This window comes from Molothrus ater, unplaced genomic scaffold (genome assembly GCF_012460135.2).
Source record: "Molothrus ater isolate BHLD 08-10-18 breed brown headed cowbird unplaced genomic scaffold, BPBGC_Mater_1.1 matUn_MA704, whole genome shotgun sequence".
In the NCBI taxonomy this organism is placed as follows: Eukaryota; Metazoa; Chordata; class Aves; order Passeriformes; family Icteridae; genus Molothrus; species Molothrus ater.
In genome coordinates this window covers 1-24,913 of record NW_023416686.1, presented here as the reverse complement: position 1 = coordinate 24,913, position 24,913 = coordinate 1, and the positions used below count along the sequence as shown (strand labels likewise).

General features: G+C 51.2%; 2 protein-coding genes across 10 annotated transcripts; one reads left to right on the top strand and one right to left on the bottom strand.

The window, feature by feature from the left end:
- The first annotated feature begins 9,251 nt into the window (after positions 1 to 9,251).
- On the top strand, positions 9,252 to 13,539 carry LOC118701190 (GTPase-activating Rap/Ran-GAP domain-like protein 3). 7 transcript variants are annotated; one of them, XR_008509087.1, is made up of 6 exons: positions 9,252 to 10,178; positions 11,389 to 11,452; positions 11,729 to 11,755; positions 12,113 to 12,188; positions 12,954 to 13,075; positions 13,499 to 13,539. XR_008509087.1 is itself a non-coding variant. In XM_054518363.1 (5 exons), the coding sequence occupies exons 1-5, from the start codon at positions 10,120 to 10,122 to the stop codon at positions 13,019 to 13,021; spliced, it is 336 nt and encodes a 111-aa protein (XP_054374338.1). In that variant the 5' UTR covers positions 9,603 to 10,119; the 3' UTR covers positions 13,022 to 13,474. The 7 variants fall into 7 exon arrangements, 2 of the variants coding, with proteins under 2 accessions (XP_054374338.1, XP_054374339.1); XR_008509088.1 differs by having other exon boundaries at positions 13,522 to 13,538; XR_008509090.1 differs by having other exon boundaries at positions 9,599 to 10,178; positions 11,729 to 11,797; positions 13,522 to 13,538.
- Positions 13,540 to 13,758: 219 nt separating this feature from the next.
- LOC118701188 (uncharacterized) lies at positions 13,759 to 21,764 on the bottom strand. 3 transcript variants are annotated; one of them, XM_036405821.2, is made up of 3 exons: positions 19,814 to 20,347; positions 18,845 to 18,918; positions 13,759 to 15,468 (listed from the first exon to the last, which is right to left on the bottom strand). In XM_036405821.2, exon 3 carries the CDS (start codon positions 15,450 to 15,452, stop codon positions 14,232 to 14,234), a length of 1,221 nt encoding a protein of 406 aa, XP_036261714.1. In that variant the 5' UTR covers positions 15,453 to 15,468; positions 18,845 to 18,918; positions 19,814 to 20,347; the 3' UTR covers positions 13,759 to 14,231. The 3 variants fall into 3 exon arrangements, with proteins under 3 accessions (XP_036261714.1, XP_036261715.1, XP_036261712.1); XM_036405822.2 differs by lacking the exons at positions 18,845 to 18,918; positions 19,814 to 20,347 and adding an exon at positions 21,301 to 21,764; XM_036405819.2 differs by lacking the exon at positions 18,845 to 18,918.
- Positions 21,765 to 24,913: the final 3,149 nt, after the last annotated feature.

Below are 24,913 nucleotides of genomic sequence, written 5' to 3'. Positions count from 1 at the left end.
CTTTGCCCCGCAGCCGCGGGGCTCGGGCTGCCGGAGAATAAAGCCCCGAGGGCCGGAGCCCGGCGCCCCTGGGCCCTTGCAGGAGTCCCCGCGCGGGGCTGGAGGCTCTCGGCGGATCCCCCCGTGCCGCTCAAGCAGCCCGGCCGACAGCGCCGGAGCTGCGGCTTTGCCGGCATCGCGCTGAGAGCGGCCCCCGCCCTGTGCCGGGCCGTCCCCGCCGTCTGTGCCGCTCCCTCTCTCGCTGCCCCCGGCCCGTGACAGCGAGGCTGGGCAGGAACCTCAAGCCTTCTGGGGGCTGCCCCCGCTTTCTTGTTGCAGCAGAATCCCTTGCTGGGGCCATGCACGTGTGGGAAGGGCTTGGGGGAAGCGCTGCGCTGCTGTCCAGGGCAGTCGGATTCGTTCTGAGCCTTCTTTGGGGGTCAGGAAAAGGGGGGGGGGGGGGGTGAAGACTCGGGGCTCTGATGCCGTTGGGGGCACCCCAAGGTGCCCAGGAGAGGGAGCCCCACTGCGGTGCAGGAGCAGGTGAGGGGCGGGGGTCACGCTGGGTGCCGTCCCCCAGAGGGACCCAAAGCTGCCACCAAATGCACAGGGAGGGAGGGGTGAGTGGGTGTAGGATGCTAAAACCTGGCAAGGCGTTCGGTTTTCTAGGTATTGCTAAAGAATAGGAATTGGTCTCTAAACTCAGCTGGGGAGAAACCCTCTCTACGCACTCATTTGTTTCCAGGAATGTAGAAGTTTCCGACTGGAGATGGGTAGTAGTTCTGAAGATATTGCCGTGAGGTTTTGATCTAGGAACGGACCGAGCTGTGCCCTGGAACCCTCAGAACAGCTGCAGGGGCTGAAGGCGATAGAAGGGGCTCTCTGGCACCTTTTGCCTCCGTTCTCTGCCAGCGCCCAAATCGTGTCGCAGTCCCGGAAGAGGCGCTTGTCATCCCGAGAGCCAAAAGGAAGACGTGTAAAATCCCAGCTCTGCCTTGGGTTTCGTGTGGGTTTTGTACTTCGTATCGATGTCATTCCAGAGAGCAAGGAAAGAAGAAATGTGACCGGGTCCCACTATTACTGTGTGAAGGCTTTCTTGAAAGGCTGCTGTATTTCTATTGTCTTTTTCCACTCCAAGCTTGACTTTTCCCTTTGTTTTTCGAGCTCTGCTGCATTGGGTGTCCCAAGGAGGGCGGGGTTCCTCAGCAGGGCTCTTAGGAGGTGGCGCTGATTCTGCTTTTTCTGAAGGCGTCTCAAAGCGTGCTACCAGAATGACAGTTTTGTGCACTGGAAAGCTTTCCCTCAGTGCCATCAGCGCACGTCCGTGTCTGAATTGTGGAAGCAGACGGACTAAGAACAGCCAGCACCCGGAGCAGATGTCTGTTGGCTCTGTGTCTGTGAGAAGCGGGCTGTGTGCTGGACGGGGAGAGGCGCTGTTGGAGAGTGGCATCAGCGCCAGGTGTGAGCTGTGAGGATGATGGGGGGCTCGGAGCAGCCCCAGGTGTGAGCTGTGAGGATGATGAGGGGCCGGCTCCTGCCGGGGCGGGGGGGGGAGGCAATTTTAGGGGGAGGCTTCGCCTCAGCTCCCTTTTGCATGGAGCTGCTGAGAAGAGGGGTTCATGGGGGGCTCCCGGGGCTGTCTCATGGAAGGACTGCGAGAGCTTCTCGCAGCGTCTGGGCGAACACCTGGATGCGCGCTTGGAGACGCGGAGCATCGCTTCAAGGAGGTGCCGAGGGACGAATCTTTGTGCCGGGAAGCAGCAGCCGAACGGGTGAGCGCGTGTGGATTTGGAGCGGGGACTTTGGTCCTTTCCCTTTTCGATTTGATCTTGGCAGTCCCCCCTCCCCGGTTCCCCAGGACCAAAAACGGAGCTTGTGAAGACAAAAGAAGGAGAGGCAAGCAGCTACTCTCCTAATATTGTCTGTGTTCGAACTGGGAGGGATCCGCCTTCACCTGCGGTTCGAAGGGTGTTGATGGAAGGAAAACCTGCCTTTTCCCGGCTGTTAGGGGTATCCCAGGGGTGACAGGGAATCCCTGCGTTCCATTTGAACGGGAATGGGCAAAGTATTGTTGTCATCTGAGGGGTTTGATTTGAAGGCAGCCAGCCCATTTTCATCATCCTAAGGTTTAAATGGAGGGGACAGCGCTGGTGTCCCTCCTTTGCAAGGGTTTGAATTGAGGTCCAAATCCCCCTTTCCACACGGCTTGAAGGATTTCATCGGAGGAAAGCCCCTTCTTTTCTGCTCTCCCAGGGGATGAACTTGAAGGGGAGAACCCATTTCTTTGCCCTTGTTGAAGCGAGGTGAGCGCCGCCCGCGGCGTCAGTTTCGGGGTTCAGTTGCGGGAAGCCGCAGCTCTGGCAGCGTTTGCAGGGCTGCAGTCGGGGCTGTGCCGCTGCATTTGAGGGCGCTTCTTGTGGCCGCGGCCCGGCCCGGAGCGTTGCCGCTCGGGAGCGCTGCCGGCCCGGGCCGGGCGGTTGCCGAGGCGCACGGGGAATTTGGCGCGGCAGCGGCCGAGCCGCTCTGCCGGTGCGAGCCGCCGTGCGGAGCCGAGGGCGGCTGGCGCCGGGCCGGCCGAGGGCGGCAGAGGCGGCGCGGGCGCTGCTGCGCCGGCCCGGCCGGTGCCCGCCGCTCTGTCCGCTCCGGGCGCGGGGCTCGGGCGCCGCCGGGGTCCCCCGGGCAGGGGGAGCGGGCGGGGGCGGGGGGGTCTCCGGGGCGGCGCCGCCCCTGCGCGCCGGAGGAGCCGCTTTGCCGCCGGGAGCCGCGCTCCGTCCGGGGCCGGCAGCGCGGGGTTCGGCTGCCGCAGGTTCTTGGGTGTCGTGGTTCGGAGGTGCTCTGTAGGGATCGATCGCACGGTTTTGTGTGGGTCGCAGTGGGTGTGCGCTAAGGGCTCTGGCGTTCTTCCTGACCGGTACGGTTCTCGGTTCAGGTGGTGACGATAAAGGTTTGGTTTGAATCGAGTTCTGTAGTCGGATATTTTTTTTGCCGGGCTATTCTGTTTTTAAAGGCGTGCAATGGTTTCTACGGGTCGTTGCGCGAAGCAGCGGCTCGGATTTTAATTCTGTCGCGGTGGCTTTTATTAGCGTGGGCGTGTAGCGTTTGTTTCGGTGGGTTCGAGGTGGCGTCGTGTCGTTAATAGCAGCGGGGTTTTTAAAATCTCTCTAATTGCGTTCGTGTTTATCGTCTTCCAGGGCTTTTATTGATTTGGTTTGTTTGATTGTAGTGTATGTTGTATTGTTACGGGATCATTTGGGAGATATTGTTAATGGTTACGTTTCTCTTTAGGCTTTGTGTTTATTTCTGGGTGGTATTTTTATTTTGATCGAATGAGGCTCTATGCGTTTATTCTTCAGCTGGGAATAATTTTTTTGTTGTAAATTAAAGTTGATTTGGTTTGGGGGACTTTTGTTTTACAAATGTATTTTCTTTTGGTTTTTTCCTTTCTTTTTTTTTTTCTTTTCGTTTTTTGTTGTCCTTCGACGTATTTGGTGGTTGTTGATCAGTTTTATTTTTGGGAACGTGGGTATTTATATGGTGGGTCTTTTTAAGTAGTTGTTTGTTTTTGTTGTTTTGTTTTGTTTTTTTTTTTTTTTAATTTGGGTAGTTATTTTCTTATTTTTAGTGGTTGAGATTTTTTTTTTTTTTTTCTATTTCGTTCATTAGTTCGCTTTCTAAAGTTCTTTTGACAGAGTATTGCTTATTCTTTGAGTTAGTGTAGATGTAGAATTTTGGTTAGTTTTTAAAATGACGTTCAGGGTCAGTGGCACTGATTGGAGTTGAGCGAGTTGGTTTGGGTTTTTTTAGAGGCTTTTGTGATTTGCTGCGTGTGTTTCTCCAGGGTTTTCTTTTCGTTTGGTTCCATTTTTCTGATGTGATGAGAACTGTCAGTGAAAAGAGTGTTGTGTGTTTTTTTCGCTGGCAGTTGTTTGGCTGGTGGAGGTATCTTGATGGTTTTGGAAGACATTGGTGGGAATTCGATGCTGTTTGTTTTGTCCTTGTATTTAGGAATTGGATTTTAAATGTAAAATTCTAAGGATAGCTATCTTTAAACAAAACAAGTAGATGTGCAGAAATGGGAATAAACTTTTATTTTGATCTATTCGATCTATATTTAAAATTTAACAGGTAACATAAGTCATGATATATTCCAATAAGATATTGTATTTTTTAATAGAGCGTTGTGTATGTTTATAGATATATCAATAGAGATGATAACTATAAACACAGCTCAAAGGAAATTTTAAATATAGAAATGTGTTGCGAATCTATGCAGATATATATATAAAATTATTAAAGGATTGTAAATCTAAAGTGACATAAATCCATACAACACGTAATACAAGTGATACTGTATATATCTTATTATGATCTATTATAGGAAATAGCCATAAAGCTAGTACATCACTATGATATAATATCTAAAACATTATAGATATGGTAAATGTAAATACAACAATATTATTAAAAGTAGTTTAAAAGAAAGGAAGGTTTTGTTTTTTACTTGGCAAAAGCAGGGGTTTTATGATAAAAGCTACAAATACAAATGATAGAAAGGTAGAAATCTACTTGTAAAAATATCTCATGACTACATCAAGATGGATATAAAAATTGAAAATATTAGAAAAAAGAAGTTGTAGCAGTAGATTTGGTACATAATAAAAATAATAATTTATCTATATGATGTGAATAATATATATGTGATATGTAATTATGAAGAGAATGCATCAGTATAAACTGTGACTATAAAAGTGAATATAATTATGCAAGCTATAAATATAAAACGATTTCAATATAGATTAAAAGAAGGGTTTTTTGGTATTTGTTTGGTTAGAGATGGGATTTTTTTTGGAATAATAAAAGTATGATAGAAATCTAAATCAAAGTATAGAAATATGCAATCAATATATAATGATATTGATAAAACCACAAAATATGAATAAATACAGATAATAGGAATAGGCATAATAGATTGTATAAACGACGTAACACATCAATGTCCGGTATAAATATGCGTGTGAATAGAACTAGGAAAACTAGAACTATAAAATTTATTTCAAGAAGGCTTGAAAGAAAGGGGGCTTATTTGGTTCTTGTTTGGTGAGAGGCAGGTTTTTGGCATTTATTTTTAGAGGAGTTTTTTGCGGGGGGGAATCGCCCCTGTTCTTTTTTGCCGCCTTGGCTGCCCGCAGCCCCAAGGCGCGCGGCGCCCCCGGCTGGGGTGGGCGGCAGTGCTGCCGCCTTGTGGGCAGAGCGCGGTACTGCAGCCCGCCGCCGCCAGGCAGCCCTCTTGGGCGTGGCGCGTGGCGGAGTTTGTTTGACCTTCTAAAAATGGCGGCCCAAAGGGCGGGAAACCGGAGGACCCCGGTGTGTCTATCCGGACTGCCTGCACGGAGCACCGACGCCGCCGCGGCGCCGGCGGAATTTTTGTGGCGTTTTAGGTGTACCCGAGACGGGCTGTGCGGTCAGCGGCGCCGCGGGCGGGCGTATTTCGGCGGTTTTCTGACCGGCATCTGAGTAACCGCCTCTCTCGGCCGAGGGGGGGGGTCCTCCCACGGCCGCCATGTTGGGAGTGGCGCGTCACCAATGTCGCGGGAGTTTGTTTGACCTTCTCAAAATGGCGGCCCAAAGGGCGGGAAACCGGAGGACCCCGGTGTGTCTATGCGGACTGCCTGCACGGAGCACCGACGCCGCCGCGGCGCCGGCGGAATTTTTGTGGCGTTTTAGGTGTACTCGAGTCGGGCTGTGCGGTCAGCGGCGCCGCGGGCGGGCGTATTTCGGCGGTTTTCTGACCGGCATCTGAGTAACCGCCTCTCTCGGCCGAGGGGGGGGGGGTCCTCCCATGGCCGCCATGTTGGGAGTGGCGCGTCACCAATGTCGCGGGAGTTTGTTTGACCTTCTCAAAATGGCGGCCAAAAGGGCAGCAAACCGGAGGACCCCGGTGTGTCTATGCGGACTGCCTGCACAGAACACCGACGCCGCCGCGGCCCCGACGAGATTTTCTGTGGCGTTTCGATTGCGATGATGGCATTCCGGTTCGCCTGCAGGGTTCGGCGTCGCGGGAAATCGTTTCTAGGGCTCGAGGTGGGTGTCGGCATTTTGATCAGGCAGCTGGCAAAACGCCTACGCCTTGGGGTCTTTCCAAGGGGCGCTGGGGGCGTGGCCGGGGCGGGGCGCCGTGTTGACGAGGTGACGTCATTAGGCGGCACTCTGCCTGCAGTGCGCCCATGCAGACGGCAGGGGGCGCTGTGCCTGCAGTGCGCCAAAGCAGGCGGCAGGGGGCGCTGTGCCTGCAGTGCGCCCATGCAGACGGCAGGGGGCGCTGTACCAATAGAGTATTAAGTATAAACTATCTAGAAGAAGAAATAAAAGCTCTATGTCACCTGCAGCTGTAGAAAATTTCAGGCTCCCATGGAGGAAATAGTTTTCCTAAAATCATTACCGTTTTGGGGGTTTTTGCACTCCCCGGTAGCCTGAATGTTTCTACTGCTGCTTTTTTATTCTAAAGCTAGAATGGAAAGCCAAGATTAGAAATAGAGAGAGAAAAAGAGAGAAAGAAAGAAAGAGTGAGAGAGAAAGAGAGAAAGAAAGAGAGAAAGAAAGAGAGACAGAATGAGAGAAAGAGAGAAAGAAAGAGAGACAGAGAGAAAGACAGAGAGAAAGAAAGAGAGACAGAGAGAAAGACAGAGAGAAAGAAAGAGAGACAGAGAGACAGAGAGAAAGAAAGAAAGAGAGACAGGGAGAAAGACAGAGAGAAAGAAAGAGAGACAGAGAGAAAGACAGAGAGAAAGAAAGAGAGACAGAGAGACAGAGAGAAAGAAAGAAAGAGAGACAGAGAGACAGAGAGAAAGAAAGAGAGACAGAGAGAAAGACAGAGAGAAAGAAAGAGAGACAGAGAGAAAGACAGAGAGAAAGAAAGAGAGACAGAGAGAAAGAAAGAAAGAGAGACAGGGAGAAAGACAGAGAGAAAGAAAGAGAGAAAGAGAGACAGAGAGAAAGACAGAAAGACAGAGAGAAAGAAAGAGAGACAGAATGAGAGAAAGAGAGACAGAGAGAAAGACAGAAAGACAGACAGAATGAGAGAAAGAGAGAAAGAAGGAGAGACAGAGAGAAAGACAGAAAGAGAGACAGAATGAGAGAAAGAGAGACAGAATGAGAGAAAGAGAGACAGAATGAGAGAAAGAGAGACAGAGAGAAAGACAGAAAGACAGACAGAATGAGAGAAAGAGAGAAAGAAGGAGAGACAGAGAGAAAGACAGAAAGACAGACAGAATGAGAGAAAGAGAGAAAGAAGGAGAGACAGAGAGAAAGACAGAAAGACAGACAGAATGAGAGAAAGAGAGAAAGAAGGAGAGAGAAAGACAGAAAGACAGACAGAATGAGAGAAAGAGAGAAAGAAGGAGAGACAAAGACAGAAAGACAGACAGAATGAGAGAAAGAGAGAAAGAAGGAGAGACAAAGACAGAAAGACAGACAGAATGAGAGAAAGAGAGAAAGAAGGAGAGACAAAGACAGAAAGACAGACAGAATGAGAGAAAGAGAGAAAGAAGGAGAGACAAAGACAGAAAGACAGACAGAATGAGAGAAAGAGAGAAAGAAGGAGAGACAGAGACAGAAAGACAGACAGAATGAGAGAAAGAGAGAAAGAAGGAGAGACAGAGAGAAAGACAGAAAGACAGACAGAATGAGAGAAAGAGAGAAAGAAGGAGAGACAGAGAGAAAGACAGAAAGACAGACAGAATGAGAGAAAGAGAGAAAGAAGGAGAGACAAAGACAGAGAGACAGAGAGAAAGAAAGAGAGACAGAGAGAAAGACAGAGAGAAAGAAAGAGAGACAGAGAGAAAGACAGAGAGAAAGAAAGAGAGACAGAGAGACAGAGAGAAAGAAAGAAAGAGAGACAGGGAGAAAGACAGAGAGAAAGAAAGAGAGAAAGAGAGACAGAGAGAAAGACAGAAAGACAGAGAGAAAGAAAGAGAGACAGAATGAGAGAAAGAGAGACAGAGAGAAAGACAGAAAGACAGACAGAATGAGAGAAAGAGAGAAAGAAGGAGAGACAGAGAGAAAGACAGAAAGAGAGACAGAATGAGAGAAAGAGAGACAGAATGAGAGAAAGAGAGACAGAATGAGAGAAAGAGAGACAGAGAGAAAGACAGAAAGACAGACAGAATGAGAGAAAGAGAGAAAGAAGGAGAGACAGAGAGAAAGACAGAAAGACAGACAGAATGAGAGAAAGAGAGAAAGAAGGAGAGACAGAAAGACAGAAAGACAGACAGAATGAGAGAAAGAGAGAAAGAAGGAGAGAGAAAGACAGAAAGACAGACAGAATGAGAGAAAGAGAGAAAGAAGGAGAGACAAAGACAGAAAGACAGACAGAATGAGAGAAAGAGAGAAAGAAGGAGAGACAAAGACAGAAAGACAGACAGAATGAGAGAAAGAGAGAAAGAAGGAGAGACAGAGACAGAAAGACAGACAGAATGAGAGAAAGAGAGAAAGAAGGAGAGACAGAGACAGAAAGACAGACAGAATGAGAGAAAGAGAGAAAGAAGGAGAGACAGAGACAGAAAGACAGACAGAATGAGAGAAAGAGAGAAAGAAGGAGAGACAGAGAGAAAGACAGAAAGACAGACAGAATGAGAGAAAGAGAGAAAGAAGGAGAGACAGAGAGAAAGACAGAAAGACAGACAGAATGAGAGAAAGAGAGAAAGAAGGAGAGACAAAGACAGAAAGACAGACAGAATGAGAGAAAGAGAGAAAGAAGGAGAGACAAAGACAGAAAGACAGACAGAATGAGAGAAAGAGAGAAAGAAGGAGAGACAGAGAGAAAGACAGAAAGACAGACAGAATGAGAGAAAGAGAGAAAGAAGGAGAGACAGAGAGAAAGACAGACAGAATGAGAGAAAGAGAGAAAGAAGGAGAGACAGAGAGAAAGACAGACAGAATGAGAGAAAGAGAGAAAGAAGGAGAGACAGAGAGAAAGACAGACAGAATGAGAGAAAGAGAGAAAGAAGGAGAGACAGAGAGAAAGACAGACAGAATGAGAGAAAGAGAGAAAGAAGGAGAGACAGAGAGAAAGACAGACAGAATGAGAGAAAGAGAGAGACAGGAAGAGAGCCAGAGAAAGAAAGAAAGAGAGAGAGAACGAAATAGAAAAAGACAGACAGACAGAAAGAAAGAAAGAAAGAAAGAAAGAAAGAAAGAAAGAAAGAAAGAAAGAGACAGGAAGAGAGCCAGAGAAAGAAAAAACGAGAGAGAGAAAGACAGACAGAAAGAAAGAAAAGGAAAAAGGAAAGGAAGAAAAAAAAAAAGAAGGAAGAGAAAGGAAGAAAAAAAAATGAAAAAGGAAAAGGGTGAGAGTGAAAAAGAAAGAGCGAAAGTGGAAAAGGGGGTGAAAAACAGAGTGAAAAAAAGAAAAAAGAGTTGGAGTGGAAAAGAAAGGGCATTCGGGAGGGGCGGTGCTGCCTAAGGTGCTTCCGCGCCCAGGAGCGAAGGAGCCGTTTGATCCCCCGGCGGGACCGCAGCTCCCGGTGGCGGCAAACGGAGCGGTGGCTGTCAGTCCGAGACTACAACTCCCGGCAGGCCCTGCGGCCGTAAAGCGCGGCGTCTGACGCAACGGCCGACGCGCCATATGAATGGCTGGCGGGCCGAGGCGGCCGCGCGCCGGGGGAGCGGGCTGGGCGCGGGGAGCTCCCGGCGCCTCTCCCGCGCGGGACGGAGCCGCGGCAGCGACGCTGGAGGGGCGAAGCCTCCGGCCGGCCGCCCGCACGGAGCCGAGCGGCGCGGAAGGGGCGTCCGCCCGGTGCCTCGGCCTCGCTCAGCGGTCCCGGTGGCGGGGGCTCAGCTCGGGCGGGGCGCGCTGCCGCCCGCCGATGGCGGAGCGCCAGGCGGTGCTTTGCTGCCGCGGGCCGGGAGCTGCAGGAGCCGCCCCGGGCGAGCGGCGCCGGGCGCTGCCGCGGTCACTGTGCGGCGGCTGGCGGAGGCGCGGGAGCCGCCGAGCTGCAGCCGTGTCCCTCGGGCTGCTGCCGCTGCTGCGGGCGGGGGGGGACGAGCGGCTGGAATGACACGGCTGCTGAGTGCCTCAGTGCTCGTGGCTCTTTCTTCCACGCAAACAGATGGAGCGGCATCGCTGAGCAGTAAAACACAGCGATGGCCCGGAGAATGGCGAGCGCAAGGAGCGCGCGGGCTGGATCCTTCTGCTGGCACAGGTGCGATCCGCAAACTCAGCCCCTTGTGCCCCTACCCTCCCGACCCCCAGGGGAAATGCTCTCCAGCCTCGAGCTGCTGCAAGACAAAACGTGTGATTTGACACTAGGGTCCGGAAAAGGTTTCCGTTTAGATTAGCAAATGCCTCAATTGTTCTTGGTTACATCCTAGGATCGGTTTTAGGCAGTGACTTTATACCGCTTGTCGGATTTTTCTTGTGCAATGGTAAGAAAATAGGCAGGTCTGATACTGGTTTCGGTTTTTTTCTACTTCATGTTCCATGAGCTGCTTTTATCCAAGCAATTGTTTTAAAGTTCTACTGTAGGCGTTTCTGGTTCACTTTTTTTTTTTTCTTTGCAGCACCCGTGACTTTTTTTTTTTTTTTTTTCTCTAAATCGGCAGCAAATATAGCTGAGTAAAATTACCTTGGTTTTCTTCCTTCTTAAATGTTTTTATTGATAATCCTATTTGAATATGCAGAACAAGTGGGTATGTCCTGTAATATATCCTAGCTTTTCTTGTTTACAGGGTACTCAGAAAATACTTTTCCCTTAGAGTCCCACTGAAACATTCTCAGTGCAATCTCCGTTAAGGTATGTGTTTACAAATAAGCCACCATCAGCTGAGATATTTGCCTGTGTACCTTTTCCTGTAATTCAGAGCTTGCGTTCTGTGGTTTTTATGATAAACCTATCAAACTTGCGAAACTGTTTTGCAAGTCTTAATCGTTGAAGGCAGCAAGAAGTGGTTTAAAAGCCTGTTCTTGAGCAGACAAAGGGAAAAAGTGTGAATTTGATGCTGAACTTGTCCTTTTTCATTTGACTTGCCTTGAATGATTTAGGAAGAGAGAGAACTAGAAAAAAGAGAGAAATAGAATTGGTTCTTGGGCCCTCCTAAAATGCTCCCCGTGATTCTGTGTGGAGCCAAAGTGAAGGGTGATGGAACAGAGCCCTGTGCTTTAGAAGGAAATCAATTTCAACCTGATCTCCACCCTGAGTCTCCCTAATTTCTGTTTTTAAAATGCAAACTAAGTTTAGGAAGTGTTGGAAGTTAGTATTTTGGGGAAGAAATGGCAGTTGCACCAACCGTTCCATTTCCCAGAGGCTCTGGGAACGATTCATTTTGTAAGCGCTGTAACTGCAATCGGTTGGTGGTTCGGGGTTGGAATGTGCACTTGCCCTGCTCTAAAGCACTCGTTCATTTGCATTTCAGTGCCAGGAGTCTTGAGAAACTGGAGAAGAGCCCAAGAGACATTTTTCATCCTGAGATACAAAAGGTAGGAAGTGACTTTTTTTTGTTTGGTTCTTTTTCTTTATGATTTCCTGGAAATAGAAGTAATTAAGTATAGATACTACTGGTTTGTTTCTTCCAGTAGCTAATAATAATAATAATAATAATAATAATAATAATAATAATAATCTAATACTACTTAAACTGTCTCTTTATCCATTGAACTGGCCATTTCAAATCCAAACTTCTAAACACAAATAAAACCATCATCCTTGTAGAATCTTTAATAGGAGGGGGCTAAAGATGCTGTTTTTGTTGACAGGATTTATTGGTTGTTGAAGGGCAAGAGGTGAGTACAAGCCTAACTACTTCTTGCTCACAGACCCGTCCGGTGAGTACAGCTTTGTATTTTGATGGGCTTTTGATGACTTCTAAATCAATTGCTCGTTACAGTAAAAAGAAGTAATGTTTTTTTGAACCTGACAGCAAAAATAACTTGAAGCACCAACTTAATAATAATTGATCACCCATCTAAGTTAATGGTTTTATGCTATACTATCAAAGTTTAAAGGTAAATTATCGTGTAGTAGGAGATAGTATAAAATGTATGTTCTGATGTGTAGGATGTATGCAAAGATTAGAGGACCCAAATTGTTATGTCTTCTGTTTGACTGTTTACCAAATAATATTTGGTTTTATTTTCCAGGGATCGGTGAATTTTAAATTTGGAATCCTCTATGCTAAGGATGGTCAGCTTACAGGTGATGAAATGTTCAGTCATGGTGAGTTTTCCACCTTCTCCTTAATTGTTTTGCTCATCTGAAAAAAAAAAAAAAAAAAAAACAAACGTATGTTTATTATTTGTTACCCTGTTCTGTCCGTTTCCTCAGTATTTGCTGGAGCTCTGCTTACCCAAGCTTTGGGTAAAACAAGCTTTGGGTTCCTTCTGTCCCACTGGGTGTTGCCCAGTTTGGTTGCATCTGGTGAAATTCACCCTGAGCCCTTACAGAACCAGCTCCAACCACGTGAGAGCCATTCGCAGCTCTCTCAGGACACCCGGAGGAGGATGGGTGACGTTTCTGAGCATCTGGCAAGTGTACTTCTATCAAAACTCGGCCTGTGACATTGCTGGGGAAAACCCTTCTGTATCCTGGAGGGTTCCTCAAACTCTGTTGAGGATCCAGTTAGCAGTTGCTCACCTGGATGGTTCCAGCTCCTCAAGTTAACACTTGTACTCTTGCCCTGTAGTTTAGATCTATTGTAGTTATTTTGCACGATTTTACGTCTTTGGAAAATAACGTGCGTTTCACTCTTTGGAACCTCTCGGATCATTCTTTGGTGCAGCACCACCTAATGGGACACTTGGCTGCTGTGCTGAAGGGCTTGGTTACTAGGATTGTAAATCCCGGAGAGTTTGTAAGTCTTCTGTCCCCAGGGAGGTGTCACGCTTTGTTCACTCTGTTTGTCAGGTGCTGCTTCTCGTCGGAAGTATTAACTTCAAACTGCCCTGTTCTTTTTTTAACTTTTTTTCCTGGTTCTCTCCGTAGGGCAGGGAAGGACTCTCGTATCCCGGTCGTCAGACTCAGCGCTGCCCGAGAAGATACAGAGAGTGTAAAAATCATAAGAAGCAAATAGGACTGCAGAGGAAACAAACTGGAGAGAACAAAAGGTGATATTGTTCTCCTTAGCCTGGATTAGAAACATCCCCTGTGCTTTGATGCCGGTGGCTGCCAGGGGCTCGTTAGGTCTTTTTAGGCAGGTGTAGGTGTTCACTTGTAGGTTCTATTTTTTGGCAAAGGACCATGAGAGAAGTTTATTTCTACATCCAAATAAACATTCATCTTATCTGAACATAACCTGTCATCCCATTTCTGACGTTAAGGACTCCTGTATAAATACTTGGGGAGGTTTTCTTTGTCGTTTCTGAATGGTTCCATTTTGGTTCCATCTACCTGCCGGATACTTGAACGAGTCTGAGGTGGTTTAATTGCATACTGCTTCCTTGAAATTCTGTTGGTCTCTGCTTGGAACCCTTCTTGTAGTGCTCAATGAAAGACTTCTGATGGTGTTTTCTTGCCTGTTTGTGTTTAAGGTCGTGCTCTGATGCATTTACAGAAACCATGGCAGGAGAGTGAAGCTGTGGCTGTTTTTAAGGGGGGCCCGGCTGAAGGGATTTAGAGAATCCAGCCACCTTCAGCTACACCGGCACTCCCCTGGCACGAAGCCAGAAGCATGTGCCGACCGTGGGTGGGGTGAGAGGAAACAGTCACCGATATTGAAGCAACCACGCCGCAGGAGTGAAGAAAAGAGACGGCCCTCCTCTGCTGGGTGAATTAACTCGGTTTAATCCAGGGTAGGGGAAGTGCAGGGTGGCCACCCAAAGGTGGCGAGCGGAGGAGGAGACCCGGGCCCCTCCGGGGACCAGGTTTTACAGGGAAGGGGTGGGTACACAAGAAACCAATCACAGAACGAAAATTTGCATACATTGAAGACTGATGGGTGGTGTGGATCAATGGGGATAGGTCAGGGGAGGAGCCCAGGCCAACCAGCCAGTCACTCGACACCCTAGCTGGAAGATTCTGGAACTTGGGGCGGGGTGCCAGTGATTGGCAGAAGGCCTGGGGAGGGGATACAAGGACAAATAAGGGATAATGAGGGAAAATGAGGAGGGGAAAACCGTGATTGACATAACTGGGGGTTTGAGCCAGACCAACTTGCCAAGCTAGGAGAGGGGAGAACGGAACAAACCAAACACAAACCACAACATCTCCCCCTTTTTTGTTTTAAAAAGAAAAGGAAGGGAGAAAACAAACAGTCCCTTATAATCAGGCGGCAGTTGTCTCTTGTGCTGTTTTAACCAATCCCCACATTAGGGAGCAGGCGATGACAATTATGAATATAACTAAAACAAAATATAAGACAGACCGAACTATGGACCCGGCCCATCCTGACAGTCCCCAGCCCTTGAACAGGTTCCCCAGCCAGTCCGATGTCTCACTCTTAACCTCGTGGACGAGCTCTTTCATCTTGCGTATGGAGACCCTCGCATCTTCTGCCTTGGATGACAGATTTAAACAGCACAGGCCCTCGAATTCCTCACAGCTGTGGTGGTGGAGTAGCAGGAGGAAGTCGATGGCCGCCCGATTTTGCAAGGTCGCCTTCCTAGTTGTTTCCTCGTCTGCGAGGAGGTCAGTCAAGGCAGCCGAGGTAAAATTTGCTTGCTTTGCCACCCAACACTCCAGGCGGCCCAATTCACCCAGAGACTTCGCGATCGACACCCACGGCAAAAAGAGAGTGAGCGCGACCGATTTTGGTTTGGCCCAATGTTCAATTTTGGAGTCGCAGTCTGGGTCGAAATCACGAAGATCTCTTTTGGATATTGCCAATTTAGACTGCGATCTCTTATATTTCCAATCCCTAATTTGAGTGACGTTGGGGTTAAGCAGCGTCAGCTTGCCAAACGTACAGACGCCTCCGGCCAGACGAGGGGGGATGCCAGCCCATGCCCGGTCTCCGCAAATGAAAAATGTTCCTCGGGGCAGCGCCAGCGGTTTGGTGTCTGAGGTAGATGCAAAGGGCAACCGGATGGTGAAATTGCACCATTGCGCTGCTTGGTACTCCGGGCTAGGCGGCCCGATGAAGGAGTACCTCGAGGAACCGAAAAGGGGGGAATACTGAAACCAGATACAAGCCGATGCTCTAGCGGAGCCGACTAGATGGAGCTCTGGGGGGTCGGACTGCAGGGGGGTCAATTTCCTGAGCCCGTCCCTCCAGGCGTTCTGGGCGTCTACCATGAGGGGCGGATTGTAAGTAACATTAAAGGGGTAAGGAAACTCAAAAGGAGGGAGAGGGATCCCCACTAGGCAGGACGACATCGGGTCTTCAGCAGAGCCAAGGTCCAGGCAGATGTGCTCCTGCCCCATGGCTTGAGCGAGGGTCCTCCACACGTTCGCCTTTGGCTGGGGAACTATCCAGGGGTTCGCAGGTGGTGGTAGAGTCTCGATAAGGAGGACTGTCAGGAGGGTAATGATGGTCATCGGGTCCATGCAGGCGGGAGATCAACTAAAAAGAAACAGAAATATAAATTAAGAAGGTCTGGCTTGAGAGGGGGGGGGTCAGGACCGTGGTCAATGGTGGCTCGCCCACCAGTTCCGCCGTTTCCGCCGCCAGCACGCCTCTGCTACCTGTGGGACCGGTTCCGGTTTTGCACCCCGCTTAGGGCGGTAGGGCTTGACCCACTTTGATGGAATCCATCTCGGACCTGAGGGAGTGGACACGCAAGCGTAACCCCTACCCCAGGTCACGAGATCAAATGGCCCTTCCGTTTTCCAGGTCTCCGGATCCTTAATGAGGACCGGGGGCCTGGCCCTAGGTCGCAGCTCCTCGTGCTTCCCGAAGTGTCGCACTATGGGCGGGTTGAGATTTTCAAAGGAGCAATTTAGAAAGTTGATAGTATACAACGCCCGTGCGAGACGGATGTGAGGGGACTCCACCTTCACTGCCGAATGCTGTTGCTCCAAAACCCTTTTAAGGCTCTGGTGGGTCCTCTCCACCACGGCTTGGCCTGTCGGGGAATAGGGGATGCCGGTCTTGTGTTCTATTCCCCATTGCTGTAGGAAGCTCCGCAGTTCCTTGGATTTGTAAGCTGGGCCGTTATCTGTTTTGATTACCTTAGGGATGCCCAGGACCGCGAATGCCTGAAGCATATGCTTCCTGCAATCTGCAGCCCTCTCACCTGTGTGGGCAGAGGCAAAGACAGCACTAGAGAAAGTGTCCACAGAGACATGTACAAACTTAAAGCGGCCGAATGATGGATAATGGGTTACGTCCATCTGCCACACCTCGCAGCTGGACAAACCACGGGGGTTAGCTCCGAGAGGGACAGAAGGGAGCTGGTGGGACTGGCAGTGAGGACATGTAGCCACAATGGCCTTGGCCTGTTCGCGCGTCAGATGGAACTGCCGAACCAGGCCAGGCGCATTCTGATGGAACAACTGGTGGCTGATCTTGGCTTGACTGAAGAGATCAGGGAGCGGGGCCACTTGAACAGGGGCGGCAAGGGCATCGGCTCGCCGGTTGCCCTCCGCTATGAACCCCGGCAAATCGGTGTGTGATCTCACGTGCATGACATAAAAGGGTTGCTCTCGGTGGGAGACCAATTGAACCAATTTGGAGAGCAAGTCGTACAATTTTGGGTTTGACACCTCCTGCAGCACAGCATTTTCAGCTCTGGACACTACACCCGCTACATAGGCTGAATCCGTAACTAAATTGAAAGGTCCAGGGAACCTCTCAAAGGCTCTGACGACTGCGTCCAACTCGGCAATTTGAGGTGAACCTTCAACCTCGGTGACATCGGACTCCCACTCCCGAGTTTGGGGATTCCTCCAAGTCATGACTGACTTATGGGATCTTCCAGACGCGTCAGTAAAAATGGTCATTGCCTTTAGAGGAGTTCTGCTCTGGATCGATTTTATAGATAATACGAACTCCTGATTGAATAATTTATGGGCCGGCCGATCAACACTAATTTGGCCGGAGTAGCTATCTAGAGCGAACTGCAAAGCTGCATTCGTTTGCAGGAGGCTGTCAATTACCTTTTGTTTTAGGTGGCCCGAATTTAATTTAAGAGGAATGTATATGCACGCAAGATCAACGCCTGCCAGCTCTCTGATCCTCAGCCTAGCTTTCCGGATCAACTCTGCCACCAGTTCAGCAGGCTGTGTCATTCTCTTGGACCGATGGTGGCTGAGGAACACCCACTCAATGATTAAGAGGGGGTCACTCGAGCCCCGGTCCCTGCCTTTGGTGGCGTTGTCCCACTGAAAAATCACCCCGTGGAGGTGTGGCAGTTTGCCGCAAATAATGAATTTAAATGGCAGGCCCGGATGACAGCGGTGGGCCTGCCTAGCCGAAATGAGTCTCTGGATTTTCTCTAGTGCAATCCTCGCCTCTGGGGTAAGGGTCCTGGGAGAACTTAGCTCCTCTCCCCCTCTCAATAAATTGAAAAGGGGGGCCAGGTCTTCTGTTGGTATGCCCAGCCAAGGTCTTACCCAATTCAAAGATCCACACAGCTGGTGAACATCCGCCAAGGTTTTGATAGTTGTTACAATAGCCAATTTCTGAGGAACAATGGTCCTCTTAGTAATTTCCAGGCCCAGATACTTCCAAGGCGGCACCCTTTGAATTTTTTCCTGTTGGAGCTCGAACCCTGCAGCAACCAGCGCATCGACTGTCAGGTCAAGGGCGTGGCCAAGTATGTCAGCGGTCGGGGCACACACCAGGATGTCATCCATGTAATGGTAAATGATGGCATCATTTACCACTGCACGTATTGGGGACAGCAAGGAAGCGACGTACCATTGGCAGATCACTGGGCTGCACTTTAGGCCTTGTGGAAGGACCCGCCAATGGTAGCGCTTGCTTGGGGACTCACGGTTGATGGAAGGAACCGTGAACGCAAAACGCGGGGCATCGTCCGGGTGGAGGGGAATTTGAAAAAAGCAATCCTTTATATCAATCACAGCCAATTCCCAATTTTGTGGGAGCATCGTTGGGGAGGGCATCCCTGGTTGGAGAGGCCCCATATCTTCTATAATGTTGTTGATTTGGCGGAGGTCGTGGAGAAGCCGCCACTTGTCCTTATTGGGCTTTTTGATGACAAACACGGGAGAATTCCACGGTGACGTGGTCTCCACGATATTGCCCTTAAGTAGTTGCTCCTCAACGAGCTCCTTGAGCGCCGCCAATTTCTGTTTATTAAGCGGCCACTGCACTACCTGGACTGGCTTATCTGATTTCCAATTGAGCTTCCAGGTAGGGCGCTCATCAGTGACCGCCGCCCGAAAAACCTGGGGAGCCGCTGGAAGGTCAATTCGGGCTCCCCACTGGGCTAGGAGGTCTCTCCCCCACAGGGGCTCCGTATAATCTAAAACGAATGGGCGTATAGAAGCCAATTGCCCATCAGGCCCCGTAATTTGCACGATGCTCTTAGATTGTCTGGCCAATTGTAAACCCCCAACACCACGGACGTGTCCAGGCGCGGTTTGCAACTCCCAATGCGACGGCCACTCCCGAGAAGGAATGACCGTGACATCCGCCCCAGTGTCCAAAAGGCCTTTTAGCTGTTTGCCTTCCCCCCCTTTTGTAATATAACAATTGAGGCAAGGTCTTTCGTGCCCCAAAACCTGGGCCCATGCGATGGTCGGCGTGGTGTTTTCTGATGTTTGATATAAATCCCAGGTTATTTCAGGCACTGGGATTGCCTGAGCTACAATCTGCCCTTTAGGCAAAAAGATGGGGGGCTGGACACAGTGCAGGCCGACGGCGAACACCCCCGGGTCCGATGGTAAGAGGCCCGGGATAATGTTCACCGTCGGTGGTGTGTGCTTAGTATCACCGACCACAACATACTTGCAGCGAATCCGTCCCCAGTTACCTGGGCACTCCGGGTCGACAGCAACGAGTTGAAAGTCGGAGGTCCTTAGGTGGAGAGCCTCCGAGAGCCGCAACCTATAGGGTGCAAAAGCAGAAGCGGCCGTTAGCACAGGTCTTGTTTGAATTGGTAAAACAGAAGTCAAGTCCGGTAAGTATTGGTCACATTTAGTTGGCGGCGGTCCCTGATCTCCCTTCCCCCTACGCGATGATGATAAATGGCCCGCCTGATTTTTGTCAGCGCGCAGGGGGGCACTGCGCTCCGATTTTAGTTTTTTGGGGGGTTGGCCCCCAACTGTCCCTGCTCCCTTTTAAATTTGTAAAATTCTGCCCGTAGGGGGCAGTCCGGCATCCAATGTCCAGTCCTCCCACACAAATGGCAGGGTGCGGAGGACTTCGACGAAACAGCTGCTGCAACACCCTGCTCGGTGGAGGGCTCTTCTGCCGCGGCGACCCGGGGAGGTTGAATCCTCCTCTTTTCGCTGTCCCTGGTGGTCAGTAGCGGGACCTTACGCGCGCACACTTCCAACATATCAGCCATCTGCGGTGCCGGGTGGAGGGGCAGGCTGAGGATGGCATCCCTGCATGCCTGGTTGGCATTTGAGGACGCCACCTCCCGCAAGATGGTGCTTCTAGCTCCTTCGTCCGACACCTGATGTTCAATGGCCTTCCTCAACTTCTCCACGAAGTCAAGGAAGGCCTCGTCTGGACCCTGAAAGATTCTAGAAAAGGCAGTTGGGGGCGCGCCCCCCGGCAGCAACAAAAAGGCTTTTTCTGCGGCAGCTGCCGACGCTTTAAGAGCCTCCCGGGGAAGGGTACTCGCCTGGGAGTACCCATCTTCCCAGTCCCCGGTCCCCAGGAGCTGGTCGATGGCCAAAGGGCGACCTGTGAAATCAACTCCCGATTGGGGTTGACTCCACAGGCTTGGGAGGGCTTCAGTCACCCCCCTCCTCCAGGCGGCTTCCCACATTACCCGCTCGGATGGATTCAGCAGGCAAGTGAAAAGCCGCCGGACATCGAAGGGGGTGATCTCTGCTTCGGAGAGTGTTGCTTCCAAAACTCCCCGGAAGTATTCACTCTCCCGGCCGTACTCCTTTTGGGCTTTGACCAGCTCCTTAATTTGTGAATGACTTAATGGGACCCATTGGCGACGCACTCCCCCACCCGCTTCTGGCTGGTAAACAACCGGAGCCGCCGATGGTACCATGGCCGGCTCCGGTTCCCGGCCTTTGGCCCCCCCCCCCCCGGGCCCCGAACCGTGGGAACCGGAGGGAGGGGCGTGGGAACCGGAAGAAGGGGAGGAGGGGGCGTGGCGGGAGACTGGGCGGCCCGATGACGAGGGGCCGTCCCCGGAGGCGGGAGCAGGAGGCGGGGCACAGTGGCAAGCGGTGGGCGGGGAAAGGGGCGGGATTGTGGGAGGAACGATGGGAGGAGCTATCATGGGAAAGGGAGGCGGGGAAACGAGATGGGAGGGGTCAGATAGAGGGTGGAGCTGGGGGGAGGTCGGGAGGGAAGAGGCGGGGAAAGGGGAGTGGCCGAGAGGCAGGAAGGGGTTGGAACTTGGAAGAAAAGGATTCTGGGATGAGGATGGGGGTTTTCCCGCCATCTCGACCATGCGGTCGCCTCCATTTTGGGCCACGCCGCGGCCATCTTGTGAAACCAGAGGCGACCCGGGGCAAACTGGGGATTCAACGAACTGGGGTACATAACTCTGGGGTTTGGGGACAGGAGCAGGGGAGGCAGGACAAGTCGAGGAGCCCCCGAGAGTTTGGCCAGAACTCTCGGGGCGGGGGGACCGGGTATTCTGGAGAGGGCCAGGGGATGATGGAACTCCCTGCGCCTGGCTGGTCTGGGGGGGTGCCCCCTTCAGAATCCCGGTTTTAAGTTTGGGCGTACGGGAAGGGGTATTCGGGACAGAGGGTGAGGAAACCGAACTGGGGTGCGAAACCGAACTGGGGCAACGTTTAACTCGAACTGTGGCCTGTTCTGAGCTCCCTTCTTCTTTTAATATTTTTCTAATTTGGGCAACAAGCCTGGCCAATTGTATGAGGGAAGCGTCGCCTGGCCTGAACAACTCCGAGAGTCGAGTTTTAACCCTCCGCCAAAAGGCCGGATTTTTGATCAGGTCAGGCGAAACCTCCGGGAACTCAGAAGAGACCCATTTTATTAATTTTTCAACAACAGGTTTTTCATAAACAATTCCCCCCCCAACAAGGATTCCCTCAACTTGGATAATAAGTCTCTTTTGGGCAGTGGACAGCTTAGCACCCATAGCTAGTAGAGACTTCCCACGAAGTCAAATGTCCACTACTAAGAACTTCGAGCCCAATCTGCCACGCAAAAGGAAAAACGAAAACTAAAAGGTGACCACCCACCGGCCCCTGCCTGTAAAATCAAGGGAGGGCGGCAGAACACCCTGGGGACTGGGGAGGACGACAGGGAGAGCGGCGAAACACTCACGTGTCCGGTGGGCTATCAAAGGAAAGCGCGGCGAAGCGGGTCCTGCGGCCGGACGGCTCGGGGTGCTCGAGGTCCCGTCCGGTCCCCGGGGAGCGCTGCCTCAGAGGGCCTGCTCACCTCGGGGTGCTGCTGCGTCCAAAGGACGGAGTCCAAAATCCGTAGGGTCCTTGCGAAGATTGTAAGTCCAGGCTCTACTGGTCCCGAATCCGGCCGACCAGGAGCAGGCAATCGATGCAGAGGGGCCCCGCGTGGGCGCCAGCAACTGAAGCTGTGGCTGTTTTTAAGGGGGGCCCGGCTGAAGGGATTTAGAGAATCCAGCCACCTTCAGCTACACCGGCACTCCCCTGGCACGAAGCCAGAAGCATGTGCCGACCGTGGGTGGGGTGAGAGGAAACAGTCACCGATATTGAAGCAACCACGCCGCAGGAGTGAAGAAAAGAGACGGCCCTCCTCTGCTGGGTGAATTAACTCGGTTTAATCCAGGGTAGGGGAAGTGCAGGGTGGCCACCCAAAGGTGGCGAGCGGAGGAGGAGACCCGGGCCCCTCCGGGGACCAGGTTTTACAGGGAAGGGGTGGGTACACAAGAAACCAATCACAGAACGAAAATTTGCATACATTGAAGACTGATGGGTGGTGTGGATCAATGGGGATAGGTCAGGGGAGGAGCCCAGGCCAACCAGCCAGTCACTCGACACCCTAGCTGGAAGATTCTGGAACTTGGGGCGGGGTGCCAGTGATTGGCAGAAGGCCTGGGGAGGGGATACAAGGACAAATAAGGGATAATGAGGGAAAATGAGGAGGGGAAAACCGTGATTGACATAACTGGGGGTTTGAGCCAGACCAACTTGCCAAGCTAGGAGAGGGGAGAACGGAACAAACCAAACACAAACCACAACAGGAGAGAGTCAGCTGCTGGAGAAGAGGAGACAGTATTATCCCTGGGCAGCATAGAACTGCGCTACTGCTGTGTCACCAGCTGTGTCTGCACTGAAAGTAGCCACCTTCACTTGTAGGTAGCTCCTTGGTGCTTTAGGACATGCTGAGGGATTTATTCCTTTTGGGATCCACGATGAGAATTCCCAAGAGAGGTAGTAATAAGGTATGAGATTGGAAAAAAGCCTGTGTCCTTGGAATGTTGTTGTTGTCGTCAAAAGTTAATTTTTCCTTCTTTCTTAGCCAGTAGTCAGCTTTTTGCTTTATTTTTTGTGGGATCAGTACTTGATTGTTTAAAAAATGGCTTCAAAATAACTGCAGCGGCTGGCCACCAGGACCTTGTTCAGATTTGCCTATTTGCTTGTAACTAAAACGTTTCCATATTGTTTCTCGTTCTATTGAAGAAACTGCTGCCCAGTCAACTAAGAACTGAACATCTATCTGTCTAGGACATGGGGAGAGGATTTAGGTCGTGTCTTTGTTTCCAGAAAAAAGTTCCAGTGTAGTTTCTAACTAGAGGAAAAGGGGGGGTGAAGACTCGGGGCTCTGATGCCGTTGGGGGCACCCCGAGGTGCCCAGGAGAGGGAGCCCCACTGCGGTGCAGGAGCAGGTATGTTATCACGTACTAGAGAGCAAATGATAAATAGAAAGAGGAAAATTATAAATATAAAAATATTTTTTAAATCGTTAAAGAAAGCGTTTTTTTTTACTTGTCAGTAGGCAGGGTTTTGATGATAAAAATGATAAATACAAAGAATATGAAGGTAGAAATCTAAGTCTAGAAATATATCATAAATACGTACAGATAAAGTTTAAAACTAGAAGAAAAAATCAGTTGCAGCAGTAGATACGATACATAATATAAATAATACTTTAAATACATGTCTAGAATTTTATAGCTATTATAGATAATTATTAATAGATTGCATCAAAAGAAACCATATATATAAATGTGAGTATAACTATACAAAGTATAAAAATATTTCGATACCGTTTAAAAGAAGGTGTTTTCGTGTATTTTTTTGGTTAGAGATGGGGTTTTTATTTGGATTAATAGAAGTATTCTAGAAATATAAATCTAACTATAGAAAGATACAATCGATAGAGAAAGATATTTCTAAAAACACAACCGAACGACGCCGCCTTCGGGGGAATCGCACGAGCTCGGCCGAAGCAAGGCGAGAGCGGCCGACCCTGACGGCCTCGAGCGAACCGGGGCGAGCGGAGCCGAGGCGCGCCGAAGGCACAGAGCGGCTGGGAGTTGGGCCGAAGCGAGGCGAGCTCTGCCGAAGAGGCGAATGCAGGCGCCAAGAGCCGAGTTGAGGCGACAAGAGCCGACTCGAGCCGAGCGTCTCCGGAGCGAGCCGAGCTCCGCCGAGCGCAGCATCCCGGGCAGGGCGAGGCGCCGGGCCGGGCTCGGGGTGCAGCCGGGGCTCTGGGGGGCTTCCCCGCCTGTCCCTCTCTCTAGCCCTCCTTCCTTCTCCCCGTATTCGCCTTCTCTCGCTCCCTTTCCCCCATTCCCTCTCCCCCCACAAACCCGGCTCCTTCCTGTCCTGTCCCTAGCCCGCTACTCCCTTCTGTTCCCCCTCTCTCCTTCCTCTGCCCAGCCTCCCTGTACCCTCGTCCCGGGCTTTCCCTTCCCGTCCCGCTTTCCTGCGCAGCCCGAGCTCCCTCGCCGCCCTTTCTCATGCCCTGCTCTCGCTCCTCTCTTCCCGTGCCCCCTTTCCTTCTTTGCCCCGCAGCCGCGGGGCTCGGGCTGCCGGAGAATAAAGCCCCGAGGGCCGGAGCCCGGCGCCCCTGGGCCCTTGCAGGAGTCCCCGCGCGGGGCTGGAGGCTCTCGGCGGATCCCCCCGTGCCGCTCAAGCAGCCCGGCCGACAGCGCCGGAGCTGCGGCTTTGCCGGCATCGCGCTGAGAGCGGCCCCCGCCCTGTGCCGGGCCGTCCCCGCCGTCTGTGCCGCTCCCTCTCTCGCTGCCCCCGGCCCGTGACAGCGAGGCTGGGCAGGAACCTCAAGCCTTCTGGGGGCTGCCCCCGCTTTCTTGTTGCAGCAGAATCCCTTGCTGGGGCCATGCACGTGTGGGAAGGGCTTGGGGGAAGCGCTGCGCTGCTGTCCAGGGCAGTCGGATTCGTTCTGAGCCTTCTTTGGGGGTCAGGAAAAGGGGGGGGGGGGGGGTGAAGACTCGGGGCTCTGATGCCGTTGGGGGCACCCCAAGGTGCCCAGGAGAGGGAGCCCCACTGCGGTGCAGGAGCAGGTGAGGGGCGGGGGTCACGCTGGGTGCCGTCCCCCAGAGGGACCCAAAGCTGCCACCAAATGCACAGGGAGGGAGGGGTGAGTGGGTGTAGGATGCTAAAACCTGGCAAGGCGTTCGGTTTTCTAGGTATTGCTAAAGAATAGGAATTGGTCTCTAAACTCAGCTGGGGAGAAACCCTCTCTACGCACTCATTTGTTTCCAGGAATGTAGAAGGTTCCGACTGGAGATGGGTAGTAGTTCTGAAGATATTGCCGTGAGGTTTTGATCTAGGAACGGACCGAGCTGTGCCCTGGAACCCTCAGAACAGCTGCAGGGGCTGAAGGCGATAGAAGGGGCTCTCTGGCACCTTTTGCCTCCGTTCTCTGCCAGCGCCCAAATCGTGTCGCAGTCCCGGAAGAGGCGCTTGTCATCCCGAGAGCCAAAAGGAAG